The sequence below is a fragment of the Myotis nattereri genome (assembly GCF_964212035.1).
Source record: "Myotis nattereri genome assembly, chromosome: 20".
Classification (NCBI taxonomy): domain Eukaryota; kingdom Metazoa; phylum Chordata; class Mammalia; order Chiroptera; family Vespertilionidae; genus Myotis; species Myotis nattereri.
This window is the reverse complement of record NC_138096.1, coordinates 1,150,427-1,176,407: the sequence shown is the minus strand read 5'-3', so window position 1 is coordinate 1,176,407 and position 25,981 is coordinate 1,150,427. Positions and strand designations below refer to the sequence as shown.

The 25,981-nt window shown below is 57.4% G+C and overlaps 1 protein-coding gene across 1 annotated transcript in view; it reads left to right on the top strand.

Annotated features, from left to right (window-relative positions):
• The window catches only part of NR5A2 (nuclear receptor subfamily 5 group A member 2), a 62,655-nt gene that overhangs the window by 15,975 nt on the left and 20,699 nt on the right, over positions 1-25,981 (top strand). Inside the window, exons 5-6 of the mRNA XM_081114620.1 lie at positions 1,333-1,985; positions 25,849-25,968. Of these exons, the coding sequence (XP_080970746.1) occupies positions 1,333-1,985; positions 25,849-25,968 (773 nt within the window). The remainder of the gene's footprint in view (positions 1-1,332; positions 1,986-25,848; positions 25,969-25,981) is intronic.

Below are 25,981 nucleotides of genomic sequence, written 5' to 3'. Positions count from 1 at the left end.
TATTGAGCCAACTCTCACCCCCATGAAAACCTCTATTGTCTCGTGTTGTGGTCCGGACACCCAGCGTTCGCCATGCATTTTTAATGCTGGACTAATCCTGGGATGAAAAGCTCAAAACACGTAACCTCCGGCCACGGCCACATGTCCCAGGCTGTCAGGGTGGCTGGCTTCTGCTTGGGGCCTGGGGAGAACGGCTCACTTATTCGACGACGACGACCTGGCCCCAGACTCCACCCAGCGCCGGGACCGGGGGCGGGAGGCTGTCTGGACAGCGTCTGAAACGAATCGGCTTCCATTCGGCACAGTTTTGCTAAAACTAAAAAACAATGGCCCGTGGCGATCTGATGTGCGTTCATCGAGTCCGGGTGGAAACCTTTTTTTTTTTTTTTTTTTCCCCTAAGGAAAGGACGTCCCCAACCATTTTTGCAGCAACTTGGGCCAGCGTGGCTTAGGAGCAGGACAATGCTCTAAAAGCAAACAGGTTAATCTAGAAGTGGGTCGTCGGATACTTTGTTGCCATCGGCAGCTTGGAATTCTGTAAAGAGCAACAATGTAACCGGCACGAGAGACGCCGATCCTCTTAGTAGAAACACGGACACCCCTTGGAGGGATACAGTGTCCTGTGTGTGTGGCGACGATTAGGAAACCTCCCCCGTCCACCGAAGGGAGAAATTTTTTTTTTTTTTTTTTTTGATGAAAAACACACGTGGAGGAAATAATTCATGAGGACAGGGCTTTTTGGGGAAATCGTTGAGGACTAATGTAAGAACAGAAACACACATACTACTTCTGGTCCATTGCCCGTATTTCTAAATAGTTGTCAATCTAGGGAGTGCTAATAGCTTACATCTTTATTTTTTTTTAATTCTTTTATTTATGGGTTGGTTTTGAGAGAGAGAGAGAGGGAGAGAAAGAGAGAGAGACATTGATTCGTAGTTCCACTTATTTACGCATTGGTTGGTGGATTCTTTTTTCTTTTGTAAATATATTTTCATTGATTTCAGAGAGGAAGGAGGAGAGAGAGAGAGAGAGGCATCAATGATGAACGAGAATCATTGATCGGCTGCCTCCTGCGGACCCCACACCAGGGACCAAGCCTGCAACCCGGGCACGTGCCCTTGACCGGAATCGAACCCGGGACCCTTCAGTCCGCAGGCCGACGCTCTAACCACTGAGCCACACCGGCCGGGGCTCACGGGTTGATTCTTGTCTGTGCCCCGCAAGGCAGCAGCAGCCTGCGAGGTGACGAGCCCACAGCCTCGACCTGTTGGGACGATGCCGGGGGCCTGATCGCTTCCGTCTTAACTCACACCCCGACTTCCTCTCCTCCAGCGGTCAGGGCCGACCGGATGCGCGGAGGGAGGAACAAATTCGGGCCCATGTACAAGCGGGACCGCGCCCTGAAGCAGCAGAAGAAGGCCCTCATCCGGGCGAACGGACTGAAGCTGGAGGCCATGTCCCAGGTGATCCAGGCGATGCCCCCCGAGCTGAGCATCACCTCCGCCATCCAGAACATGCACTCGGCCTCCAAGGGCCTCCCCCTGAGCCACGCCGCCCTGCCGCCCACGGACTACGACCGGAGCCCCTTCGTCACCTCCCCCATCAGCATGGCCATGCCCCCGCCCCACGGCAGCAGCCTGCAAGGCTACCAGCCCTACGGCCCCTTCCCCAGCCGGGCCATCAAGTCCGAGTACCCCGACCCCTACACCAGCTCGCCCGAGTCCCTCATGGGCTACCCCTACATGGACGGCTACCAGACCAGCTCCCCGGCCAGCGTCCCGCACCTGATCCTGGAACTGCTCAAGTGCGAGCCCGACGAGCCGCAGGTCCAGGCCAAGATCATGGCGTACCTGCAGCAGGAGCAGGCCAGCCGGGGCAAGCACGAAAAGCTGAGCACCTTCGGGCTCATGTGCAAGATGGCAGACCAGACGCTCTTCTCCATTGTCGAGTGGGCCCGGAGCAGCGTCTTCTTCCGGGAGCTTAAGGTACGTCCGTCTGTCCGTCCGGGCTGACCGCTCCTTCCCGGAGCCCCGGCCCTCCCCGCATGGGCGCAGCCCTGCCGCCCGGCACGCGGGGTTGCTCTGTTCCGGTTCTGTCTTATCGCCGCCTGCTCTGCGCGGGGCACGGAGCCGCCGGGGGGCTTCTGTGACTTTATGGGGTTCCTCGTTGGTGGGGATGGCGTTTAAGGCCACGCATGGGAAACGGGGGTTCGTCTTTATTCGGGATCCTCTCTAACTCGGAGGATTTGTGGCTGGATGCGTGCGGTTGACTCACACGGTGCCCTGGTCAACTTTTCAAAAGAGAATTGCCAAGTCGAGCGCTCTTACCATAGGACCAGCTCCACATTGGGGGAGGGGAGGGGAGGGTGCGGGGAGCCAACATCCCGTGCTATTTACACCCTAAAGAATGCAGATGCCACAGGGGCTGGGAGGACCCGGTCGGTATTTATGGCCTGTTTACCTGGACTGGGGGCTGGTGAGGACTTTGCTTTTGGAGCAAACGCCACGGGGAGGTTCGCTGTGTTTGCAGGGGGGGGGAGGGGGGGTTTGGGGGGAGGGGGCAGCCGCGAGGGCCCGTCTACTTGGCTGGGGCCCCGGGCCTCCCAGCCTATGTCTGCGCTGAGGCTAATGGATTGCTACATTATAAACACGGGGCCTGTTTGCCTAAGGATCTCTGTGTAACGACGTAATTATTTTATTTCCTGCGGCTGAAGCCGGGGCTCACAGGGGAGCGTTCTGTGGGCCACGGCCACCCAGCCCCACCCGGCTTCCTTCTGGGGTTTTAACACCAAAGCGGGTCCTGACTGTGATGGCCGCGTGTGCCTGTGACACCAGCATCGCCTTCCTTTCGCTGGCCTGGGCGGGGGCGCGCCTGCTGGGTGGGGGGGGTGGCAGGTCACCGGGGACGTGCGGGGGTTGGGGGGGGATTTTCACACCCACGAGGGGACCGCAGAAAGCAGACTTCCCGCGAAAGGGTTTCTTCTGTTAGAAATGGTCCGTGGAGAAGGACGAGGGGCCCTGAGGACCCCACGGTGGGAAACGGTGTTTCCACGTCAGCCCCACGCCGCTCTGGACTTTGTGCGTGGAAACAGGCGTTGTCTGGCCCTGGCCGGTGTGGCTCAGTGGATAGAGCGTTGGCCCACGGACCGAGGGGTCCCGGGTTCGATTCCGGTCCAGGGCACGGACCTCGGTTGCAGCCTCGATGCCTGGCCCTGGGTGTGGGGTGCGTGCGGGGGGTGGGGGGGGCAACCCGTCGACGTGTCTCTCTCACACAGATGTCTCTCTCTCTCTCTGTCTCTCCCCGTCCCTTCCACTCTCTCTACAAATCCGTGGGAACATATCCTCGGGGGCGGGTTAGCAAAACGAAACAAAAAAAAAAAGAAACCGGAGTTGCCTGAGCGGATCCAAATATGCCAGCGTGTGTGGTTGATGGTCGAGACCCTCGTGCCCCCAGCTCTCGACCCTCCAGGCCTCTCTCGCTAATTTAGAGGCGGCTGGAGGTGGGGCGTGGAGGGCACAGGGCACAGGGCAGAGTTAGCGCCCTCAGGCCAGGGGTGTTCGCACCTGAGTGTTCGCCCGTCGGCCTCACGGGGTGTTTTCCTTGCCAACAGCACCCGCCTGGTGTCCTCACGGTTACACCTTCCCTTTAGGAGGACGGGCGAGGCCTCTGACGGTGAAAAGGGAAATGACACTTTCAGATGCAGAGAAAGGCCAGGGAATGGGCCTGGGTTTGAATTGCATCTTCGCCGATCCATGCTCGATGCCCGTGGGCCTGGGTTTGAATTGCAACTTCGCCGATCCATGCTCAATGCCTGTGGGCCTGGCCGGGGGCGTCCGTCTCTCTGGAAGATGCGGTTTTTTTCATCTGTAGAATCGCGAGTGTGGACCCAGGATCAAACCCTGACCTCCTGGTGCCTAGGTCGATGCTCGGCCACTGAGCCACGCCAGCCGAGCCACAGAAATACGCTCGCCTCCAGGAAAAGCCATGCCCGCGACCCCTGTCCCCAGCCGGACGCTGAGAAACAATGTTGCACGTGCTGCAGGGAGTGTAACTATGTAACAAACACTCGCTACTCCTGCTCCTGAGCACAGCCCGGCGGGGAGAGGGGCTGCCAGGCAGGGAGAGGGGCTGCCTGGCAGGGAGAGGGGCTGCCAGGCAGGGAGAGGGGCTCCCAGGCAGGGAGAGGGGCTCCCAGGCAGGGAGAGGGGCTGCCAGGCAGGGAGAGGGGCTCCCAGGCAGGGAGAGGGGCTGCCAGGCAGGGAGAGGGGCTCCCAGGCAGGGAGAGGGGCTGCCCGGCAGGGAGAGGGGCTCCCAGGCAGGGAGAGGGGCTCCCAGGCAGGGAGAGGGGCTGCCAGGCGGGGAGAGGGGCGTCAGATGAATGCGGAGTTGAGTAAGACGAAGTCTTTCCTCTCACGGATGGTCTGAGAAGACAGTTTCATAAATAACTATATATATATTTTTTTAAAAAAAGAGATAAAGATGCTGAAACTGTATTTCACAAATCCTCAGGGTTAGAAATCCTGCCTCTGGATTTTCTGTTTAAAAAGGGGATGTGGGGAGGGACATGCACACGGAGCCACAGGTGGGGGCCGTGGGAAAGCTGGGAGCCGGCTCTTTCTCTCCAACGTTCTCTCTCTGCCTCCCCGTGGCTGGATCCTCCGAGATCCCTTTATAGGGCACGCGGGTTAATCTTTGGCTAAAGCGTAAACACCTTTGGGAAGGACGTAGTCAAGCCTCATTCATCACCGGTGCCCTCGTGTGGTGCCTGGACCTGTCTTCCATGGGGTTTGAAAAGCTAAGGCTGCCGGGTTCGATTCCGGTCAAGGGCACGGGCCCGGGTGGCGGGCTCCATCCTCACGGGGGGGGGGGGGGGGGGGGGGGAGGGGGGCGTGCGGGGGGGCAGCCGATCCATGGTTCTCTCTCATCGTGGGTGTTTCTCTCTCCCCCTCTCCCTCTCCCTTCCTCTCCGAAAGCAATAAAGACATAAAATTAAAATAAATGAGTAATAAATAAATAAAAGGCCAAGGTAAAGCCAAGCCATTGGCGGCTCCTATGGGGGGAGGGGGGTAATGGGGGGGGGAAGGGGGGGCAGGCAAGGAAGGTGACCTTGACCATGGTCCCGTTGGCTCTCCTTGAAAGAAGGGACTCCACGGGGGCCTTTTTTCAGAGGAGGAAACGGAGAATTCGGAACAGCTTAGAGTTAAATATAGAGCGAGGGGGTGGCTTTCCCGCTCGGAGGAATTCCTTTTCCTTTTGTTTATAAAGTGACTTTGTCAGAAAGCAGAGCGAGGCCTTCGAGGCTGGGGTCCTTCTCCGCGGCCGGGCCTTTGGGGGCGATTTTACTGGGACCTGCGGGGGGGACAGGATTTTGTACCAGAACTTGGGGAACCAGGACAGCTCTCTCTCTCTCTCTCTCTCTCTCTCTCTCTCTCTCTCTTTCTCAGCCAGTTTCCTGGTACATGACCTTCTCCTCCCTGTTATGCGCTTGGACACTTGCTATTACATGCTGCTAGAGCAGCGGTTCTCAACCTGTGGGTCGCGACCCCTTTGGGGGTCAAACGACCCTTTCACAAGGGTCGCCTAAGACCATCAGAAAACACGTCTATAATTACATATTGTTTTTGTGATGAATTACTATGCTTTCATGATGTTCCATTTGTCACAATGAAAATACGTCCTGCCTATCAGGTATTGACATGACGATGCATAACAGTAGCAACATTGCAATGATGAAGTCGCCACGAAAATAATGTTATGGTTGGGGGTCCCCACAACACGAGGAGCCGTATGAAAGGGCCTCGGCATGAGGAAGGTTGAGAACCACTGTGCTAGAGTCTGATTTATTTCACATTTTTTTTAAAAATGTCTGGTTCTGACCCAGTAAATTGATTTGACAAATTCCCCCCCCCCCCCCGCCCCAACTAATGAACCTGCTGCTTCCATTTGATCTCCTAATGAGTCCGGGGGTCCTGGGAGGGTTCTGGGAACCGAGCGAGGAGAACTTCCCCTGGGTGAGCGGTTCTGGTACGTGGAGGAATCAAAATAAAAACCAGGAGATTAATCCTGTCTGAGACGCCCGGCCCGCGTTTCTGTAGAAAGCAGGTCTGAGGCGCGGAGGTGGTGCCCGAGGAATTCAGCCAGGCTCCCAGCCCGGCTCGCTAAGTCGGGGGGGGGGGGAGAGTGGGGGGCGGGGGGGGGGCAAGGAAACCCCCTTTTCCCTGGTCCTTTAGAGAAGCTTTCCGAGCAGAGTTTCCTATACAGGGGGACCTCGCTTCTCGAACTGAACTCGCCCCGGAAGGCTGTTCGAAAACCGAATCGTTTTTTTCCCATCAGAAATCATGTCCATCGAAGCGCCAGACCCCCCACCTGCTCCCCCGTTTTAACCTTTCTTCCCCACCGTGCCCGTCTGTCCTACTGTCTAATCTGGAAGTAAACACTTTAAAAACAAAGAGATGAAATGTCAAGGAAAATGTAAGAAAAGGAAAGGCGGTGCACAGTAAAAAAAAAAAAAACAAACACGAAAATTTTACAATAATTATAAGCAGCTGCAAAAACAAAACAAAACAAAACAAAACAAAAAACCACAGGGAAATCTTCCCAGCACAGTCACTGCGACGTTAACTGTGCAACTGGCTCAGATTCGCGCCTTCTCTCCTTCGTCGCCTGACAGACGCGCGATGATCCATCAGGTTGAGAAGTGAATTGTTCGAGAAACGAGGTTCCACTGTATTTTTTTTAAAAATATATGCGTGTTGATTTCAGAGAGGAAGGGAGAGGGAGAGGGGGGGAGAAACATCCACAATGAGAGCGAATCATGGATCGGCTGCCTCCTGCACGCCTCCCACACTGGGGATCCAGCCCGCAACCCCGGGCCTGTGCCCTGACCGGGAATCGAACCCGAGACCTCCTGGTTCCTAGGTCGATGCTCAGCCACTGAGCCTGGCGGGAAGGGTGAGAGTGGGTTATTTTAAATTGGTCCCAGGAAATGTGGATTCCTTTCTTAATCAGAGGAGGACATTGTGGGGACCACACAGGACAGCTCAGTTCCCACGTGAAGGGGGTCAGCCCTGTGCTCCCCCCACCCCCACCCCCCACCCCCATGGGGAGAGGCTGTCCCAGGGCCTGTCAGCCTTAGGCTGTAATTGGAGGGGCACAGAATGAGGAACACATGGCGAGCCGCCCCCATCCCCATCTCCCCAGGCCCCGCCCCATCTCCGGCTGCCCAGCCCTGAATGGGTCCCTCAGCTGTCACGACAAGCAGTGGCTGCCTGGATGTGAGAAGAACCAGGGCCCGCCGATTGGCCCCAGATCATATGGGAAGTCTACCCCTGTCAGGCAGCGTCACGTCACGGGTAAAAAAAAAACAAACCACCCAGAAACATGACTCGCCGTGACCCCTCGCTCACCACATTTGGGAAGGGCTCTGCCCTCTGACTCGGGACTTGTCAAGCGGGGCTTCTCGGTCCCAGGGGGCGAGACGGATGGCTCGGCCCCGACTTGCTCTCCTTCCTCTCAGGAAGTCGATCTTGCAGGTCTCGGGGGGCTCACGTCCATTTGCAGGATGGCGGCCCCGAAACCAGGCGCCTCGGCCGCTCTTGGCGGTACAGACGTTCATCTCTGACCCGAGGCCGCCGCCCACACTCAGAGCGACACACACAGGGCACCCCTCGGGCTCGGGAGCTGCCGGGCTGGCTGTCTTCGCCGCCTGACGCTTCCGACCTAATTCCCGCGGCTCCCCGTGCTCTCAGAGCCGCAGCGGCTCTGGGGCGGCCAGGGGCCTGGGGACACTCTGACCCTCTGTCTCCTTTTCTTTGCTTTCTCCGCCTCCCGTCTCCGTCGGTACAGGCTCTCGCTCGCGTTTCTCAGCGTATTCTTATTTCTAAATCTATTTGTATTGATTGCAGAGAGGAAGGGAGGGGGAGAGAGCGATAGATGATAAGAGAGAGACACTCTGATCGGCTGCCCCCTGCACGCCCCGCACGGGGGATCGAGCCCGCGACCCGGGCTGTGCCCTTGACCTGGAATCAACCAGCGACCTCGTGGTTCATGGGGCGACGCTCAACCCCTGAGGACGCCGGCCGGGCCCTGTTTTATTTTAACCGCCGACTCCTGCCCACAGATCCCTGCAGACGCTCTCCCCCCCTCCACACACAGCCCATGCTCCCGGCCGCACTTCTTGACCTGAAGTTGTGAGGAATAGGAAACTCTGCTTGTCACCTAATTAACAAAACACTCGCTAAACGTTACACCTCCCCTCGTAAGACAATGACGCAGAGTAGGTGCGGGCTGGCCACAGGCGGCCTCAGAGGTTCTCCTGGGGGCGTTGAGAGCCGGGGTGTTGCTTTGACTGCTCATCAGGGGTCACAGGGTCCCCTGAAGGGCCTTGGATTCCCCCCCACAGCATCCGAGTGGACACGGCTGGTGAAAGGCGTCTCTCGAGGTTTATTCTTTCAATTACCCATCACACACACACACACACTCACACGCACGCACACACGCTCACTCACACACGCTCACACACACACGCTCACACACACTCACACACACTCACACACACACACTCACACTCTCACACACACACTCACACACACACACTCACACACACTCTCACACACTCACACACACTCATACACACACACACTCACACACTCACAATCACACACACTCACACACACACTCTCACACACACACACACTCTCACACACTCTCACACACTCACACTCACACACACACTCACACACACACACACACTCACACTCACACACACTCACACACACACTCACACGCACGCACGCACACACGCACACACACTCACACACTGTCACACACACACTCTCACACACACACACACTCACACACACACACTCACACACACACTCACACACACACTCTCACACTCACACTCTCACACTCACACACACTCTCACACACACACTCACACACACACTCACTCACACACTCACACTCACACTCACACACACTCTCACACACACTCTCACACACACACACTCACACTCTCACACACACTCACACACACACTCACACACACACTCTCACACACACACACTCTCACACACTCACACACTCACACTCACACACACACTCTCACACACACACTCACACACATACTCACACACACTCACACTCACACACACACTCACACGCACGCACACACACGCACACACACGCACACACACTCACACACTGTCACACACACACTCACACACACACACACTCTCACACACACTCACACACTCACACACACACTCACACACACTCTCTCACACTCACACATACTCTCTCACACACACACACTCACACACACACTCACACACTCACACACACTCACACACTCTCACACACACTCACACACACTCACACACACTCACACACACACTCTCACACTCACACACACTCTCACACACACTCTCACACTCACACACACTCTCGCACACACTCACACACACTCTCACACACACACACTCTCACACACTCACACACACACTCTCACACACTCTCACACACACACTCACACTCACACACACACACACTCTCACACACACACTCACACACACACTCACACTCACACACACTCACACGCACGCACGCACACACCCTCCCGCAGGGTGTCTTAGCCAGGTAACACATTATTGGAGGTTTTAACTGATGCTGGCTCTTGCTTTGGGAGAAAAAAATTCCGGATCCGCTTGGCCAGCAAGCGAAGGAGGGAAGATGCTGGGCACAGTGAGGTGCCCGTGGACAGTCCAGTCGCGTCCGGTTTCTGCCGTGAGAACAGCAGCCCTTGCTGCGGGGGAGTGGCTTGCTTTAACGATATATATATCTTATTGATTCCAGAGAGGGAGAGGGGGAGAGGGGGAGAGGGAGAAACCTCAATGATGAGAGAGGACCATTGACCGGCTGCCTCCCGCACGCCCCACACTGGGGGTGGCCACTACGGTTTTGTGGATGACTCTGCCACCGGGACACACCCTCACCCCTCCTCGTCGGTGGGTCCCAGCCAGGGGAGAGGCTCCGTGGCTGAGACCAGGGCGTGGCCGTGGAGGCGCCAGGGTGGGTGGATGCACACGGGATGGATGTGCATAGAGACCCAACGGGATTTGCTTTAAAGAAAAATGGCAGAGACATAGAGATGGCACAGGCAAGACTGGGTTTGGCGTGAGCCCCCGAGAGCCTTGTGCTGGGAAGGGGACCCCGAATCCCCTTAGTCCGGCCGGCGAGTCCCCACAGAGCCCCCCGGACAGACGGGCCCAGGTGCCAGCGCTCGTCCTGAGATGCCCCTGAGAGAACCACGGACTCATCCTGACGCCTGGTTTTATTCAAGACAACACAGCCAGCCCGGCCGGTGTGGCTCAGTGGATAGAGCGTCGGCCTGCGGACCGAAGGGTCCCGGGTTCGATTCCCGGTCAGGACACATGTCTGGGTTGCGGGCTCCATCCCCAGGAGGGGGCGTGCAGGAGGCAGCCAGTCCATGATTCTCTCTCATCATTGATCTCTCTCTCTCTCTCTCTCTCTCTCCCTCCCTCTCCCTTCCTCTCTCTCAAAACAAACACACTTTAAAAAATTGCTGCCTATTTTAAACACGTCCTCTCCCCTCCATCCCCAACCCCTCAGCCATCCTGTTGCCCCTTTAAGAACGGTTCCCCCTCGGCCCCCGAGGGGGACTCAGGGAGTCCGGGCTGTGCTTTCTCCGGCGTTTCTCTCCCCGCGATCGACGCAGGGCCGTGGGCGGCGTTCGGATTAGAAGACAAATCCGGGGATTTATCTACAAACTCATAGCTGAGCGCGCACATGTCACGCGGACCCGAATCGATGATTCTGCTAATAATGAGTGTTTTATCTGCGATGATGCGTAAACCTCCCCCTCCCCGGGGGGCCTCGCCTCCCACGCTCCCACCTGCCTCCAGGCGCTGCAACCAAACAAAACCGACCCAGACATTGAGGGGACTGCGGCTCTTGGCTCTTATCTCGTCAAAAGCCCTCCTTGCCCGTCCCCTTGTCACCCCGAGTCCCTGGTCCCTGCAGGCAGCGCCGGGCAAGTGGGGGTGCAAAGATGTGCGTTTTCCTTTTGCCCATTTTACACAAACTGGAGCTCCTCGGAGAGGAAACAGCCCCAGAAACCAGGGCTTCCCCGCTCTCCCAGTTGCGGCTTTTCCACGGCCCAGAGCCGTACCCCACGGCCCAGCGGGAAGCGGGGGGGGGGTACCCCAATATCTCAGCAGGCAGCCCACAGCTGAGGGCAGTCGGCCGCACAGGTGAAATGTGTTCCGGTCGGTTCTGAGGCGAGGAGCCTGTGTTCAGCGTGGACGGTATGAAAACAAACAAAACCGTGGGGAGAAACGCATGGCGAGGACGCAAAACGCATCATCCCGTGGGCTCGGAGTGGGCGGGCGGCCAGGAGCCGGGGAGGCGTCCCCAACGAGGGCCTGGGCCCGGCCGGAGAGTAATGTCTCCATCGTGGCTCCCACTTCCCCGGCTCCCGGCTCCCGGTTTGATAGGCTTCCAGCAGAAGAGGCAAACGCCCGTCTGCGACAAGAGGGCTTTGAGATGGAATGCGCTCATTCATGGCGATTTATCTCCATAGACGTTCAGATGAAAGGAACCTAATGATCTCCGTTCCAGCGGAAGTGGTGGCCCTGAGGAGGAGCAGGGCTGGGGCCGGTGGGGCCCCGGGGGCCGGGACACCTGTGTCACTAGCACCTCGGTCCCCAGGCCCAGCCAGAGCTACTATATAGCACATCGCCCCGAAGGGCTAAAACATGGATACTTTTTAAATATATAGGGTGTCCCAAAATTCACTCAAGATTTGCAATTCTTGCGTGAATTTTGCGACACCCTAATATACATATGTATTTTTTTTTTTATTGATGTCAGAGAGGAAGGGAGAGGGAAAGAAAGAGAGAAACATCCATGATGAGAGAGAATCACAGATCGGCTGCCTCCTGCACGTCCCCAACCGGGGATGGAGCCCGCCACCCGGGCCTGTGCCCTGACCGGGAATCGAACCCGGGACCCTGCAGTCCGCAGGCCGGCGCGCTATCCGCGGAGCCACACCAGCCAGGGCGAGGAGTCGTGTTTAAATGTTACGTTTTCTGACCATATCCTGTAGCAATCCGGTGTCTTTTTAACTGGGAGTTTCTCCTGAGTTGGCTCTACTGGCGATTTTGCTTCCGGATCAAAAGACAAAATAAATCTGAGCGGCTGGAGAATACCATGATCTGCCCCAGAAATGAGGCTCTTTTTCAGCAGAACGGCTAAAGGTCAGATAGTGTCTCACATAATATTTAGAGAAAAAAAAATACAAAACAGAACAAAAACACACACCCAGTTATATACCCCCCTCCGCCCCTACCCGCCCCCCGCCCATTGAAATCTGTTCTTAGTTCATGGGAAAAGGGAATCAGATATGTTATGGGGTCTAAATATAGGCTTTTCTTCATATATTAAAAGAAATGCTATTTACGGGCAATTTGTTACTAAATAAATTCTGAGGGGAACGCTTTCTCGCTACCAAAAAGGTAAGGCGACAAAAAAAACACACAGGAACTCTATATGACTAACGTGTTGGCAGAGTCATGGGGGGGGGGGTCGTCTATAAATAACGCCCCCCCCCAGGCCCGGGGCTATTCTTAGCTCAGGGAACAAAAGAAGGATCCAGAAATAGAAGGGGAAGCGCCCCCCGGAGCCGCGCACGCCGCTGGCTGAGTAGGAAACAGTTTCCCGCAAGCTCAGGGCTCCGGGGGTTAATGGGCCTTGGCCAGGACGTAGCCATGTGCTGGGTCTTTGCCGAGGAAATGCCTTTCCTGGCATGTTTGTCACACGGGCAGCCCCTGCTTCCCCCGGGCGGGGAGCGGGGGGCGGGGGCGGGAGGTGTGAGGAGGGATTTTATCTGCACTTCCTCCCGGAAGGCGGCCCTGATTGCTGGCGCTTCTGTGAGCTTATTTGGTTGTGAGCAGGTTGCACTGGCAAAGGATCAGCGAAGGCAGCTGGAGGCAGAAGGGGGTGTGGTGCCGAGTGCACAGCCCCCGGACCGCCACCCTTTTCCCCTGGGCTGCCAGGGAGCTCACGACACGGGGCAGAGCCTCGGATAGATGCCTGCACCCGCTTTGCTGACGGAGGGATGCGGTGTGCCAGGAACGGGGAGCCCCCATCTTCCCCCCCACCCCCGACCCCGCCCACTGCTAAGCGGAAGGGACACGAAGTAAATAAAAATTCCTATTGGGGGGCAGCACGCATCGTTACAATGTACGAAGAATGTATCGTAGAGACGACACCCACATAAGAACCCAGGGCAGAGCTCCTCGGTCCAAGGCGGGGGTACGGGGCCAGGGAGATCTATGCCATTGGAATCAACTCCGTCCTTTTTTTCTTTTCTTAATATATTTTGTTATTGATCTCAGAGAGGAAGGGATAGGGAGAGAGAGAGAAACATCAGTGATGAGAGAGAATGATGGATCGGCGGCCTCCTGCACGTCCCACACTGGGGATCGAGCCCGCAACCCCATCATGTAGCCCGACCGGGAATCAAACTAGAGACCCTTCCGTCCCAGGGCCGACGCTCTATGCACTGAGCCACACCAGCCAGGGCTGGAGTCAACTCAGTCTTGAAAGAGGCCTCGGATTAAACAGGGGGCGGCGATGCCAGTACTCGCTCATCGCACGAGGAGCCAAAGTGAGTCGACGGCACAGCAGATGGGCAACAGAAGGGGCCCCCCCAAATCTGTAGACCAGTGGTTCTCAACCTTCTGGCCCTTTCAGTACAGCTCCTCATGTGGTGACCCCCAACCACAAAATTATTTCCATGGCGACTTCATCACTGTCATGTGGTTACTGCGATGAATCGTCATGGAAATATCTGACAGGCAGGATGGTCTTAGGCGACCCCCGTGAAAGGGTCGTGCGACCGACCGCCAAAGGGGCCGCGACCCACAGGTTGAGAACCGCTGCGGTAGACACACTTGAACAGCTGATGGGTCACTTAACCTCGAAAAGGAACTGCGTGTTAGTACTCGCTGGTTTTGTAACCACGCAACAGGGGTGCGCCTCCGTGGGGGACCCTGTCTGCGCTGTCGTCCTACGGGACACGGGACACACTTCTGTTCGCTCTCACTTTTACAGCAAAAGGTTCCGGCTGCGTGACCGTCACACGGCCTCTGATTGCCGACGGTCCCTGTTCTCATTTTTTTTCTTTTCTTTTCTTCTTAATAACAATTAGGAGTGCGATCGTGTGAGGAGGGGTTGTCAACCCGTAGGCATAAAGCCAGAGGAACGTAATCTCAGGTGCTTTTGCGTGGTTGTGTTTTTAACCAGCGTGGAGCAGAATCAAGTGGAGGGGGGAAAAAATAGCTCCCCCAAATCCGGGTCTATTTTCCCATGAGTAGGAAAGGTAGTCGTTATTTTAAAAAACAGTCATGTCTTGGGGGGGGTGACTTTTCAGGATAGGAGGTTGGGAAGCTGTGACGTTTAGTGGAAAGATCACCTTTTTAAAAACATCCAGGACTTCTCTTCGCCCACCACCTGTGAATTCTGGTGAGAGAGGTCACGCTCCGGGCCCCGTCCGCGCTGGACTGATCTCTCCCCGCTAGAATTTTATTCTCTCCCCTGTTTGGGCCGACAGCTCTGTGATTATTTCATTTCGTGATTTATTCACGGCGTTTCCGAGTGCCTCCTGCGCGCAGTGTCAGACAAGACGAACAATACGTTAGACGCCGGGTCCCCGGGCCCTTTAGAAACATTAAAAAAAAAAAAAAAATACAGCCCTAGCCGGTCTGGCTCAGTGGATAGAGCATCAGCCCATGGACCCAAGGGCCCCGGGTTCGATTTCGGGCAAGGGAGGGCATGGACCTCAGTTGCAGGCTCGATCCCGGGCCCTGGTTGGAGTACGTGCCTTGTTGGGGAGGGTGTGGGTTAACAAAACAAAACAAAACAGCCCTGGCCGGTGTGGCTCAGTGGAAAGGACATCGGCCTGGGGACTGAAGGGTCCCAGGTTTGATTCCTCGTCAGGGCATATGCCCGGGTTGCGGGCTCGATCCCCAGTGGGGGGCGTGCAGGAGGCGGCCGACCCATGATTCTCTCTCATCGTTGATGTTTCTATCTCTCTCTCCTTCTCCCTTCCTCTTAGAAATCAATAAAAATATTTTTTTAAAAACAAGAAAGCACCTAATCTTAACAACCCTGTAATCCAATGCCTGACTTGCTTTCCCGCCCTGCATGTCGTCTCCCTTAAAACAAAAAAAAATATACAGGCAAGTCAATGGTGACTGCATCACCCACCCCCCCCCATACCCGGCATTTCCATTCATATACGTGATGGCATTTTTAGCCACAAAATCAGAGAAGACGCCTCTTGGCGCCAGCAACACGCAGATCCGCGTAGCGTGGGCGGGTGATGGGGGGGAGGGCGGGGGCCTCGGCGTAGGCTGTGCATCCTGAGTACCTCTCGCTTCCACCGTCGCCCACACGGGAAAGGTGCCCACGGGGGCAGCAGGCTGCCCCGTGACCTTGACCTGCTCCTGATTGACAGCCCAGGGTCAAGGGCCGAGGCGAGAGGCCCAGCGGGGCCCTGTCCTGGGGCAGCCCCCCTCCCCGCCTGTCCCCTGCCCCCGGCTTTCCTGCCAGCATCTCTCCAGGCCAAGGGGGGACCCCGGGGCCGGGGTCTGGGGGTCTGTGAGCGGCCGGGGCTGCGGAAGAGGGGAGGCTGGGAGTTTGAATTTAGAAAGAAATTGACACGCGTGGATGTAAAAGCTCTGCTGGGGTCGAATGTCGCGGTCCTGCCCATGGGAACCGATAACGCCAGGCCGTCCCAGCTGGAAAACAAAGCTGTTCTGAGCGGAGGGCGGGCCAGCGCCGTCTCCTCCCCAGGGCAGAAGAGACGAAACACCTTTATTTTTTCTATTTTATTTTATTTTTATTTTTTGCCGCTGCCTTTTCTTCCGCAGTCGCCTTCCATGAGGCTGAATGTGCCCACACAACCCCGGTCCCGACATCTCCAAAGACCCGGGACCGGCTTCCCGGCAGGGCGGCCAGGTTCCCCCGGTTCCCATCATAAACCCGGCCGGTGACTTCCCGGCCCGCCGCCCGCTCCCCGCTGCGGCCCCGTGAGCGCCGGCCGCTCCCCGAAGCGCCCGCCGCTATCAGTGTGGGAGTCGGAAACAGATGTCCCCGGACAAAGCCATTTGTTGTCACTGTCGATACCGTGTGGCAACTTCCCCCAACGAAATTGTTTGCGGATGGAGAGGAATGCGGGCGATGATTCATGCCCAGGAATGCTGCTGCTTTGCTTCTTTTTGCTTTGTTTTTTTTTTTTGGCTGCAGGCTGCCCACCTTTTATTTGTTTTCCATCAGAGGACGTTAGGGGAGCGTGCTCAGAGGAGAGCTGTCTTTGCCATTTGGGGGGGGGGGGGGGGCGGGGGGCCCAGCATCTGCTTCTTCAAGGAGGGAGTCTTCCCGTGGTCGGCCGGAAACACGGAATGTCTTCGTGGTAGCGGAGGAGCCAAGGCGAAGGGTGAGGTGGCCCGCTTGGTGGTTTTGTTAAGGGCTCAGTTATCTTTTTCATTTTATTTTGTGGGTCGTGTGAGGGGGCGATGTGTTGGTCGCGGGAGGCACGGGGCGACCGGCTTTGACATTTCCGCGACTCCAGCAAAGGGGTGACCGCTCACTGACACTTCCCGTGCGAGGCCCCGGGCTCCTGGGCCCATGACACGCTCGTCTCTGGGGAAGCTGGAGAGGCGCACGCTACGAGCCGGGGACAGCGGAGCTGCCCAAACCTCCCACCCGCCCTGTCCCTGGGACGCCCGCGTATAGACCAGGGGTCCTCAAACTCCGGCCCGCCGGCCACATGCAAATACAAATATTGTATTTGTTCCCGTTTTGTTTTTTTACTTTAAAATAAGGTATGTGCAGTGTGCATAGGAATTTGTTCATAGTTTTTTTTTTAAACTATAGTCCGGCCCTCCAACGGTCTGAGGGACAGTGAACTCGCCCCCTGTTTAAAACGTTTGAGGACCCCTGGCCTAGACCGCCTTTTCCAGGAAGATCACCTGACACGGGGTTCCAGGCGTCCTGGCCCTCAGCCTCGTGCCCATTTTATAAAAACCCGTGATAGTCCCGTGTTTGAATGCGGATTCATAACCACAGATGCCTGACACCATCGTTCGAACACGCGTTCTTTTAAACACATAGGCGTTTGGGGGTTTTTTTTTAAATATATTTTTATTCATTTCAGAGAGGAAAGGAGAGAGAGAGATAGAAACATCCGTGATGAGAGAGAATCATGGACCGGCTGCCTCCTGCACGCCCCACACTGGGGATGGAGCCCACAACCCGGGCCTGTGCCCTGACCGGGAATCGAACCGTGACCTCCTGGTTGCTAGGTCGATGCTCAACCCCTGAGCCACGCCGGCCGGACTCACGATATTTTTTTTAAGTTTCCTAACATCTCCACGTGTTAGAAAGTAGACTTTACTGGGCGGACGAAGGCCGGTGTGCACTGGAAGGAGACACTGTGTGTGCACAACAGGGGGACAGGGATGCCGACGTCCCAGCCAGAGATGGGGTCTTCCGCTCACCCCCGCACCCCCCGCTTGGGAACAGGAAGTGAGTCGGCTAAGGTGCGCTTGCACCTGTCCCTCCGTGAACCACGGCTGGCGGAGGCGGTTGTGTCTAATTTGGGAAGGACCCCAAAATTAAACGCCCCTCATCCGAGAGCCAAGGGGCCCGGGGCCGCTGTTCCGGACGTGCCTTCCTCACTCGTGTCCGGTCACACGCCCGGACACGCGGGCTGGTCGTGTCTGCCAGCACCCACCCGTGTGTTTGGCGGGGTGTGTGTGTGTGTGTGTGTGTGTGTGTGTGTGTGTGTGTGTGTTGAAGCCACGCACAGGTGAGCCCGCCTGCTCCTGAGTCCTCGCCTCCTCGGAAAGGACGCTCTGGGCTGTGCACCCCACGCGCACGATCTCAATTCGATCCCCTGCGGGACCGTCACTTTTTTTTTTTTCCTTTGGCGCATAACACATAGCTCACCCCGGCCGTGCGTCTCCCTGAAGGGTGCCAAGTCCCCGGAAACCCTAACCACCCGCGTCCCCCGCCCCCCGCCCCCGGCACGTGGATAAACACACTGGAGTACCACTTCCTCTTTCCCTTCCTCCCTGTCAGTGTCGGTCCTCGGGCCGGCCCATCCTGGGCTCCCTCTCGCGTCCTTCCGATCCTGCCCGTGCCTCCGTCCCCCGTTAGCGCCGACGGGGGGTCGCCGGTCCCGGCATCCGCAGCCCGAGGAGGCAGAAACTCGGCCCCACGGCCCCGGAGCCACGGCAGGGCGGCCCTCGGAGCCGGTCAGCGGGGGTTTCAACGAGGAGGCCCCGGCCTGGCCCTGTCCTAGTCCCTGTCCATCCCGGGAGGCCGGCCGCCCGGAGCCCCCCAAATCCGCCTTTGATCCCCGGCGCTGCTCTTCTCCGCCGTGTCACCGAGGTCACCTGGCTGCCGGGTGACAAACTGCCGGCATAAGTCACCGTGCCAGGGGCAGGCATTTGTCAGCCGCCCCTGGTCCATTGCCTCTGAGTTATGTCCGGGGCCGCCTGCTTTACATTTCCACGCGGCGGGAGATGAACAGGGGGACGGGGCCGGGAACCAAGGGCAGGGCCCCATCCTGAAGGACGAGGGGAACAGGTGGAAGGTTAATGGCCCTGGAGCCATTCCGCCAGCCGCGCGGGCGTGATGTATGGGCCGCGGGCCCGAAACGGGCATTGGCTTTCAAAGATATATTATTTCATTTGAGGAGCGGCGCTCCCCAGCTCCCGCGTCCGCCCGCTGATCGATGGCCCTCCGTCCACAATGGCTGCGGGCGGGCGGCGGGGCCGCGGGCCCGGCTCCTGGACATAAAAATTGTGCTGAGCTCCGGTCTTTTCCCGCCGGCCAGCCGGCTGGCTGCCTGGCTGGCTGACCGGCCGCGAGGAATGGACGGGCTGCCCGGCTGCCTTCGGGGAGGGGCGTGGAGGCGGGCTTGGCGGCGGCTGTTGTATTATTATTATCTTTTTAATCCTCCCTCGAGGGTATTTTTCCAGAGATCTTTCAGAGAGAGGGAGAGACAGAGAGAAGCTTCGATGTGCGGGAAGCACAGCGATGGGTTGTGTTGCCTCCTGCACGGGCCTCGTCCAGGGCCCGGGCCGGGGAGGAGCCTACAACCGAGGGACGTGCCCTGGACCGGAATCGAACCCGGGACCGTCTGGTCCGCAGGCCGGCGCGCTAGCCAATGAGCCACACCGGCTGGGGCGGCCGCTGCTATTTCAGCCGTTCCTCTTGAACCCGGAGCCAAGGGGGGTGAGAGGCATGAGAGAAGGACAGCCTCGCCCCAAAGAAGGGCATGAAGGGAGTGGGGGGGGGGGGGCTCAGGGTGGCAGTGGCCTTGGGTTTCAAATGTTGCTTACGTGGCCTGGCCGGCGTGGCTCAGGGGTTGAGCGTCGACCTACGAACCAGGAGGTCAGGGTTCGATTCTGGGTCAAGGGTACTTGTCCAGGTTGTGGGCTCGATCCCCAGTGCGGGGCGTGCAGGCGGCGGCCGGTCCATGATTCTCTCTCATGGTTGATGTTTTTCTCTCTCTCTCCCTCTCCCTTCCTCCCTGAAATCAACAAAAATGTAGTTTCAACAACAAAACGCGCACACGTTGCTGACGTGGAAGGCAGGCGTGGCCAGATAGTGTTGGCTTCCTGCTTGGCTCGTCCCCCCTGAGTGTTTAACGAATGGCTTTGGGGTGGGGTGGGCACCGGGAGGGGAGAGGAGAGGCTGTTGGGAAAAGACGCGTTTGCAGAGAAACCGAAGAGGGATTTGCCGGCATCCCCGGGAGATGCTCCCACAGGCTCCGCCCGATGGCTCCGGCGTTACACGTGAATCCGACCGGTCGCTGGATTAATGGCTCCGGCCCCTGGAATTAACCCCGTGCGGCCTCTGCCTCACCGCGTGTCATCGAGGCTGCAGGGTCCCCGGGCCCCTGCCTGCAAGGCCCGCGGAGCTGGTAGAACCCGCTCAAACCCTGGCACCTCTAGGACGGCCCGGCCATCGGTGCCTGACATTAACCAGGAACTCGGTGGGGGCCTGCGGCCACGAAACCGTGACCCGCTCATTCCCGAGAGCGGGCACCAGCCGTGCCCGAGAGGCAGGGCTGGTTTGTCAAGTTTATGGTAAAACTGGAAGGAAGAAAACGGTCGCTCTGGACTCCATCTGAGAAAAGGTGACCTTTCTCTCCGTTTCCTCCGCGTCCCCATGCCCTGGGGTCTGGCGGCCACTCGGCCGCCACGTGAAATGTCAGAATCCCCTCTGCGGGCATTGTGACTCCGAGCGGCTCGGTCCACGGCGGATGCTCCCCACGGACCCACGCCCCAGGCTGGGCAGACGCGTGGGTGTCCCTGAGAAGTCCAGCCTCAACCTGCGTGGCCGCCAACAGGCACTGAATTTTTGTTTGTCTTAAACTTTAAAAAAATATATTGGTCTTGAAGGGGGAGGGAGAGAGAAACATCCGTGACGAGAGAGGATCACGGACCGGCTGCCTCCTGCACGCCCCCCGCTGGGGATCGAGCCTGCAACCTGGGCAGGTGCCCTGCCCGGGTATCGACCCGTGACCTCCTGGTTCCTAGGTCAATGCTCACCACTGAGCAACACTGTCCAGGCCCGGCTCACACCTTTCTTAACGCCTCAGACTCGCTCATCGTTCGGAGCGCTGAGGGACCGCAGCGACAGATGGATACAAAGGCTGCCCACCCACCCAGCTCCCCGTGGGGGGGACCAGAACTCACACAATCCCCCCCCCCCCCCACACACACACACACACACAGCACAGGGCGGGCCCCACCCCGCACAGCTGGGTCCCGATCGCGGAATGAATCCCTGTGGTTGTTGGCGTCCTCTGCTGCCTGGAGCCCAGATGCCTCGCTTTCCTATTGGAAACGGTACCAACTTCGCATCCGTCATCCGGACCCTCCCCCGGGGGTGCGGGCTGACCCTCCCCCGGGGTGCGGGCTGTGTCCCCGCCTCACACAGCCGGGCCCCCATCAAAGGCTCTGCTGGCGGCAGAGAGGCTCATTGTGAGCGCGGAGGAGCCGCCTGCACATCTGTCCAGGCCCCGGCCGGCTCCGAGGGCCACCTCCGCGGGGCGGGGCCCCTGCAGCCCAAGGCTGGGCTGGGCTGGCTCCTCGGCAGCCGGACAGAAGGCCGTCCGGAGGCAGGGACGCTTCAAAGCCCCGGGAGCAACAGGGCCTCCATCCTACGGGGTCCGCTTATTGTTGCAGAATTAGAATAACAAATGCTGGCAGCATGAGGCCCCGTAAACTCACGGCCTGAGCCTGGCTCGGCCCTGTGTCTCCGGCCCCCAGGCCCCCGCCCGACCGTGCCTGCTCAGGGCTCATGTATGTGAGCGTGTAATTACCCGCATTACAGAAACACGCTCATTAGCGTTCCGTGCCGCTGACTTAATTATGCCCTTAATTAAATCTTGACGAGCCGGAGGTCACGGGGGGTGGGGGGGACGGGGGGGCCGAGGGAGTGGCCCCCGGTTCCCGGCAGGTGGCGGGTGGCATTGATTTCTGGTTTCTCGGTGGACGGACTCTGTCCCAGAGCTTTCTTTCGGCCTAAATGCCAGAGAGAGCGGAGAGGGCCCCCCTGGGGGAAGGGACGGCACCCGGGTGACAGGCGACGGCTCTCCCAGCTCCCCCCCTCCCCAAAGCCCGTCTGTGGGAGGACGTCTGTCATCCTTGGTCTTGGAAAAGCTCTGGCTATGGGGGACCGAGGCTGAGAGCAGGCGCGTGTGCGGGAGACGCACTTTGTAAAGGACGGACGTGTGTGCGTTCGAGACGCGAGGGCCGGGTTTACCGTGCAGGCAAGGCCCCCCTGAGAACAAAACAGGGATTGTTTTCTGTTGTTGTGACGAGATGCTTCCCACCAGGATACTTTGTATCAGTTAGTGATGTGTTTCCCATAAAAAAAAAAAAACAAAAAAAAAACAGCAAGTGACGCCCTGACCGGTGTGGCTCAGTGGATAGAGCGTCGGCCTGCGGAGTGAAGGGTCCCGGGTGCGACTCCAATCAAGGGCACAGGCCCGGGTTGTGGGCTCGATCCCCAGTGGGGGGCGTGCAGGAGGCAGCTGGTCCATGATTCTCTCTCACCATTAGTGTTTCTGTCTCTTCCTCTCTGAAATCAATATATATATATTTAAAAAGTAATAATAAAAATAAAAAATAGCCATGACCTGCAAAAATAGGAATTCAACTGAAAAAAAAAAAAAAACAAAAAACCCACACAGGCCCTTGCTGTGTCTCGTATACACAGAAAAGTCAGTCCGTGCTGCGGAAGGAGTTTTAATACTCTGCTGAGAGCATCTGATGTCACATCAGAGCGTCTCAGACCCGGCAGCGCGTCGCGTGAGGGAGAGAGTTCCCGCACCGGCGCGTCCAGGCGGCGCCCGTGGCGACCGCGTGAGCGATTCGTGTGGGCGCAGCTCCCGCAGTTCGCCGTCAGCCTTCGGACGGAAGCCCCCAGAACACGGGCTGTGCGCCCACAAAGCTTGTCTGTTCGTTAATCGGGTGCTAAAAGGTATGCAAGCTGCCTGAAACGCACTCTGGTTTTTTTGTGTGTTTTTTTCCTGAAATTAGGAGACCCGCTCTGACCCAAGAAACGAAACTCAGGCCGTACACGTGCCTCTGAGCTTTGCAGTCTAGAAGGTTTGGGATTGTGGGATTCTGTTTCGCTTTGTTTTTTAAATAACATTGTTTTTTTGTTTGTTTGTTTGTTTTTCATTTAAAGGGGGAAAAGTCACCATTTTTCTACCAGGTTATTTTTGTTTGTTTGTTTGTTTTTTAGAACTCAGGTTTCTAGTGGTCCCTTGGTATCGGCCATCGACAACATGAAATGGTATTTTCGTCGCCACATAAGCACCTTTCACGGGGTTACCTGTAGGTTTACCGAGAGGGAGGGCTGGGCAGAGTGAGAAGGGACTTGGCGGCAGCCGACTTACTGCATTTCGGAAACGTAAAGCCGTGAATTTCGTCCTGAGGGGTTCATGCCAAAGCTGCCTCCTCTGAAGTGACGCACACTCTCATTTGTAATTCAAATACGCCTCACAGCAATCCCCATTTGATGCTTCCGCCACATTTCTCATCATTTAAAGTGTAAAGACGTGAGCGGCCATGGTTTAGCTAATAGAGGAGGGGCGGGGGGGGGGGGGCAGACGTAGGCTTACAGTTGTACCTGGGATTCCTGCCGTGTTATTTATTAGTTATTTATTAGTTATTTATTAGTTATTTCCCAGGCGAACTGCCGTCAACCGACGTTGGCCCCACCCTGGAAATATTCCACCACCACCAAACTCAAAGCCACTGATTTTTTAAAAAATATGTATTTGTTTTGATTTCAGAGAGAGGAAGGGAGAGGGAGGAGGAGAGAGGAACATGGATGATGAGAATCATGGATCAGCCGCCTCCTGCACGGCCCCCACACTGAGGATCGAGCCCCCAACCCGGGCCTGTGCCCTTGACCGGGAATCGAACCCTGACCTCCTGGTTCCTAGGTCGATGCTCAACCCCTGAGCCACACCGGCCGGGCTCCATGGCCACTTTCAATGCCCCCGGCAGGAGCGAACCCCAGATCAGCAGCTGGATGGCGGAAAGGAACAGCGAGGGAGCGACTGTGGGCTCAAGACAGACCCACACAATCGTCTCCCCCCTCCCACCCCCACCCCCAACCCCGTCCTGACGAGAAGGCACCGTTTCTAATGATTAACCCTCGGGTGGCGGGGCTGGGCCCACACACAATGCCAGGCTGTGTTCCTTTGCTGGCGCATCCGCCGTCCACGCCATCGGGATAAATAGTTTCCCGGGGACGACGAGGCAGCTGAGATCAGCCCTCGCTTTTATTGCCGCTGATAACACGGGGCTGCAGGGAGTGGGAGGGCTAGTTCTGGGGAGAGGGTCGGGGAGACGGAGCAGTTCCACACCATGGGCCCCCCCTTCCCAAGTGGCCCCCCCTAAACACGGGTGGACGGCACCAACACCCGGGAAATTCACTCCAAAGTCCAGTTGGGTTTTCTCCTCCGGCCCCTCTACCCAAAGAAAAACCATCTTCAGCCCCAGCCCGTGTGGCTCAGTGGCTCCCGTCCTCTCTTTCTCTCTCTAAAACAAAAACCAACAGAAACATATTCTTAAACCGACGGCAAACCATGGCGGCGCCCCCATCGCCGAAAGTCACTGGACCATCATGGGAACTGTCTTTCCTATAAACCAGCGGTTCTCAACCTGTGGGTCGCGGCCCCTTTGGCGGTCGAACGACCCTCTCACGGGGGTCGCCTCAGACCATCCTGCCTATCAGATGTTTCCATGACGATTCATCACAGTAGCCACATGACAGTGATGCAGTTGCCACGGAAATAATTGTGTGGCTGGGTCACAGCGTGAGGAGCTGTATCAAAAGGGCCGGAAGGTTGAGAACTGCTGCTCTAAACCCTCCGGCCGGGCAGCTCGGCGGTGCCTGGGTTCGATGAGTTGGCGTCGGTCGAGATGCGTAAGACCCGCGGGCTATTTGGGGTCATTCCGACGGGGCCCACGGAGGACAGGCCCAGGCGCCCGCCGGCCCCACAGGCCCACTCTCAGAGCTCGATTAGCGCTGGGGAGACGGGCTAATGGAGGGCCCCCTCCTGACCTAGCAGCTCATTGATCGTAAATCCCGAGCCCGAGGACTTCTCTGTGGACGAAGGAGCATTTGTCCAGATGAAAAGAACGCCTTTCAGGGGAGCACGTCCCGCTCTGGCCGCTGTGGACCTAGACTGCCTGCCTGTAGTGAGTGGCCTTCTGTGCAAAAATGACACAGAACCAGCCGAACCAGGAGGTCATGGTTCGATTCCCGGTCAGGGCACAGGCCCGGGTACCAGGCTCCCTCCCCAGTGCGGGGCGTGCAGGAGGCAGCCAGTCCGTGATTCTCTCTCATCCTGGATGTTTCTCTCTCCCTTCCTGTTTTTGTGGTGGTGGTTGTTTGTTTGTTTCTTTTAGAACTCTGTCTGGTTTTTTAAAATATGATTTTTAATTGATTTCAGAGAGGAAGGGGGAGGAAGAGAGAGAGAGAAACATCCATGATGAGAGGGAATCATGGATTGACTGCCTCCTGCACGCCCCCAACTGGGGATCGAGCCCGCAACCCAGGCATGTGCCCTGACCAGGAATCGAACCCGGGACCCTTTAGTCCATAGGCCGATGCTCTATCCACTGAGCCAAACCAGCTAGGGCTGTCTGATTTTTAAAAATATATTTTTATTTATTTCAGAGAAGAAGGGAGAGGAAGAGAGAGATAGAAACATCAATTATGAGAGGGAATCATTGATCAGCTGCCTCCTGCGCATTGGACCGAGCCCACAACCCAGGCATGTGCCCTTGACCGGAATCGAACCCGGGACCCTTCAGTCCACAGGCCGACGCTCTACCCACTGAGCCAAACTGGCCAGGGCTTGTTGTTTCTTTAACCTTCACCCAAGGATATTTTTCCATTGATTTTTTTTTTTTAGAGAGAGAGTGGAAGGGAGAGGGGGAGAAAGAGACACATCGATTAGCTGCCTCGCACTTGAGCCCCAACCAGGCCCAGGGGTCGATCCTGCAACCGAGGTACATGCCCTCGACCCGAATCGAACCCGGGGGGCCCTTCACTCCGCGGTCCGCGGCCCTACCCACTCACTGAGCCAAACCGGCGAGGGCCTTGCTCCCGCTCTGGCATCTATCACTTTTTAAAAAAAAAAAAAAATTCTTTTTTGTGATGACGACGCAGGAACCCGCGCGCAGCGACTCACGGGGCGGCCTCCTGTCTCCGCAGGTGGACGACCAGATGAAGCTGCTACAGAACTGCTGGAGCGAGCTGCTCATCCTGGACCACCTCTTCCGGCAGGTGGTCCACGGCAAGGACGGCTGCATCGCCCTGGTCACCGGGCAGCAGGTAAGCGGGCGCC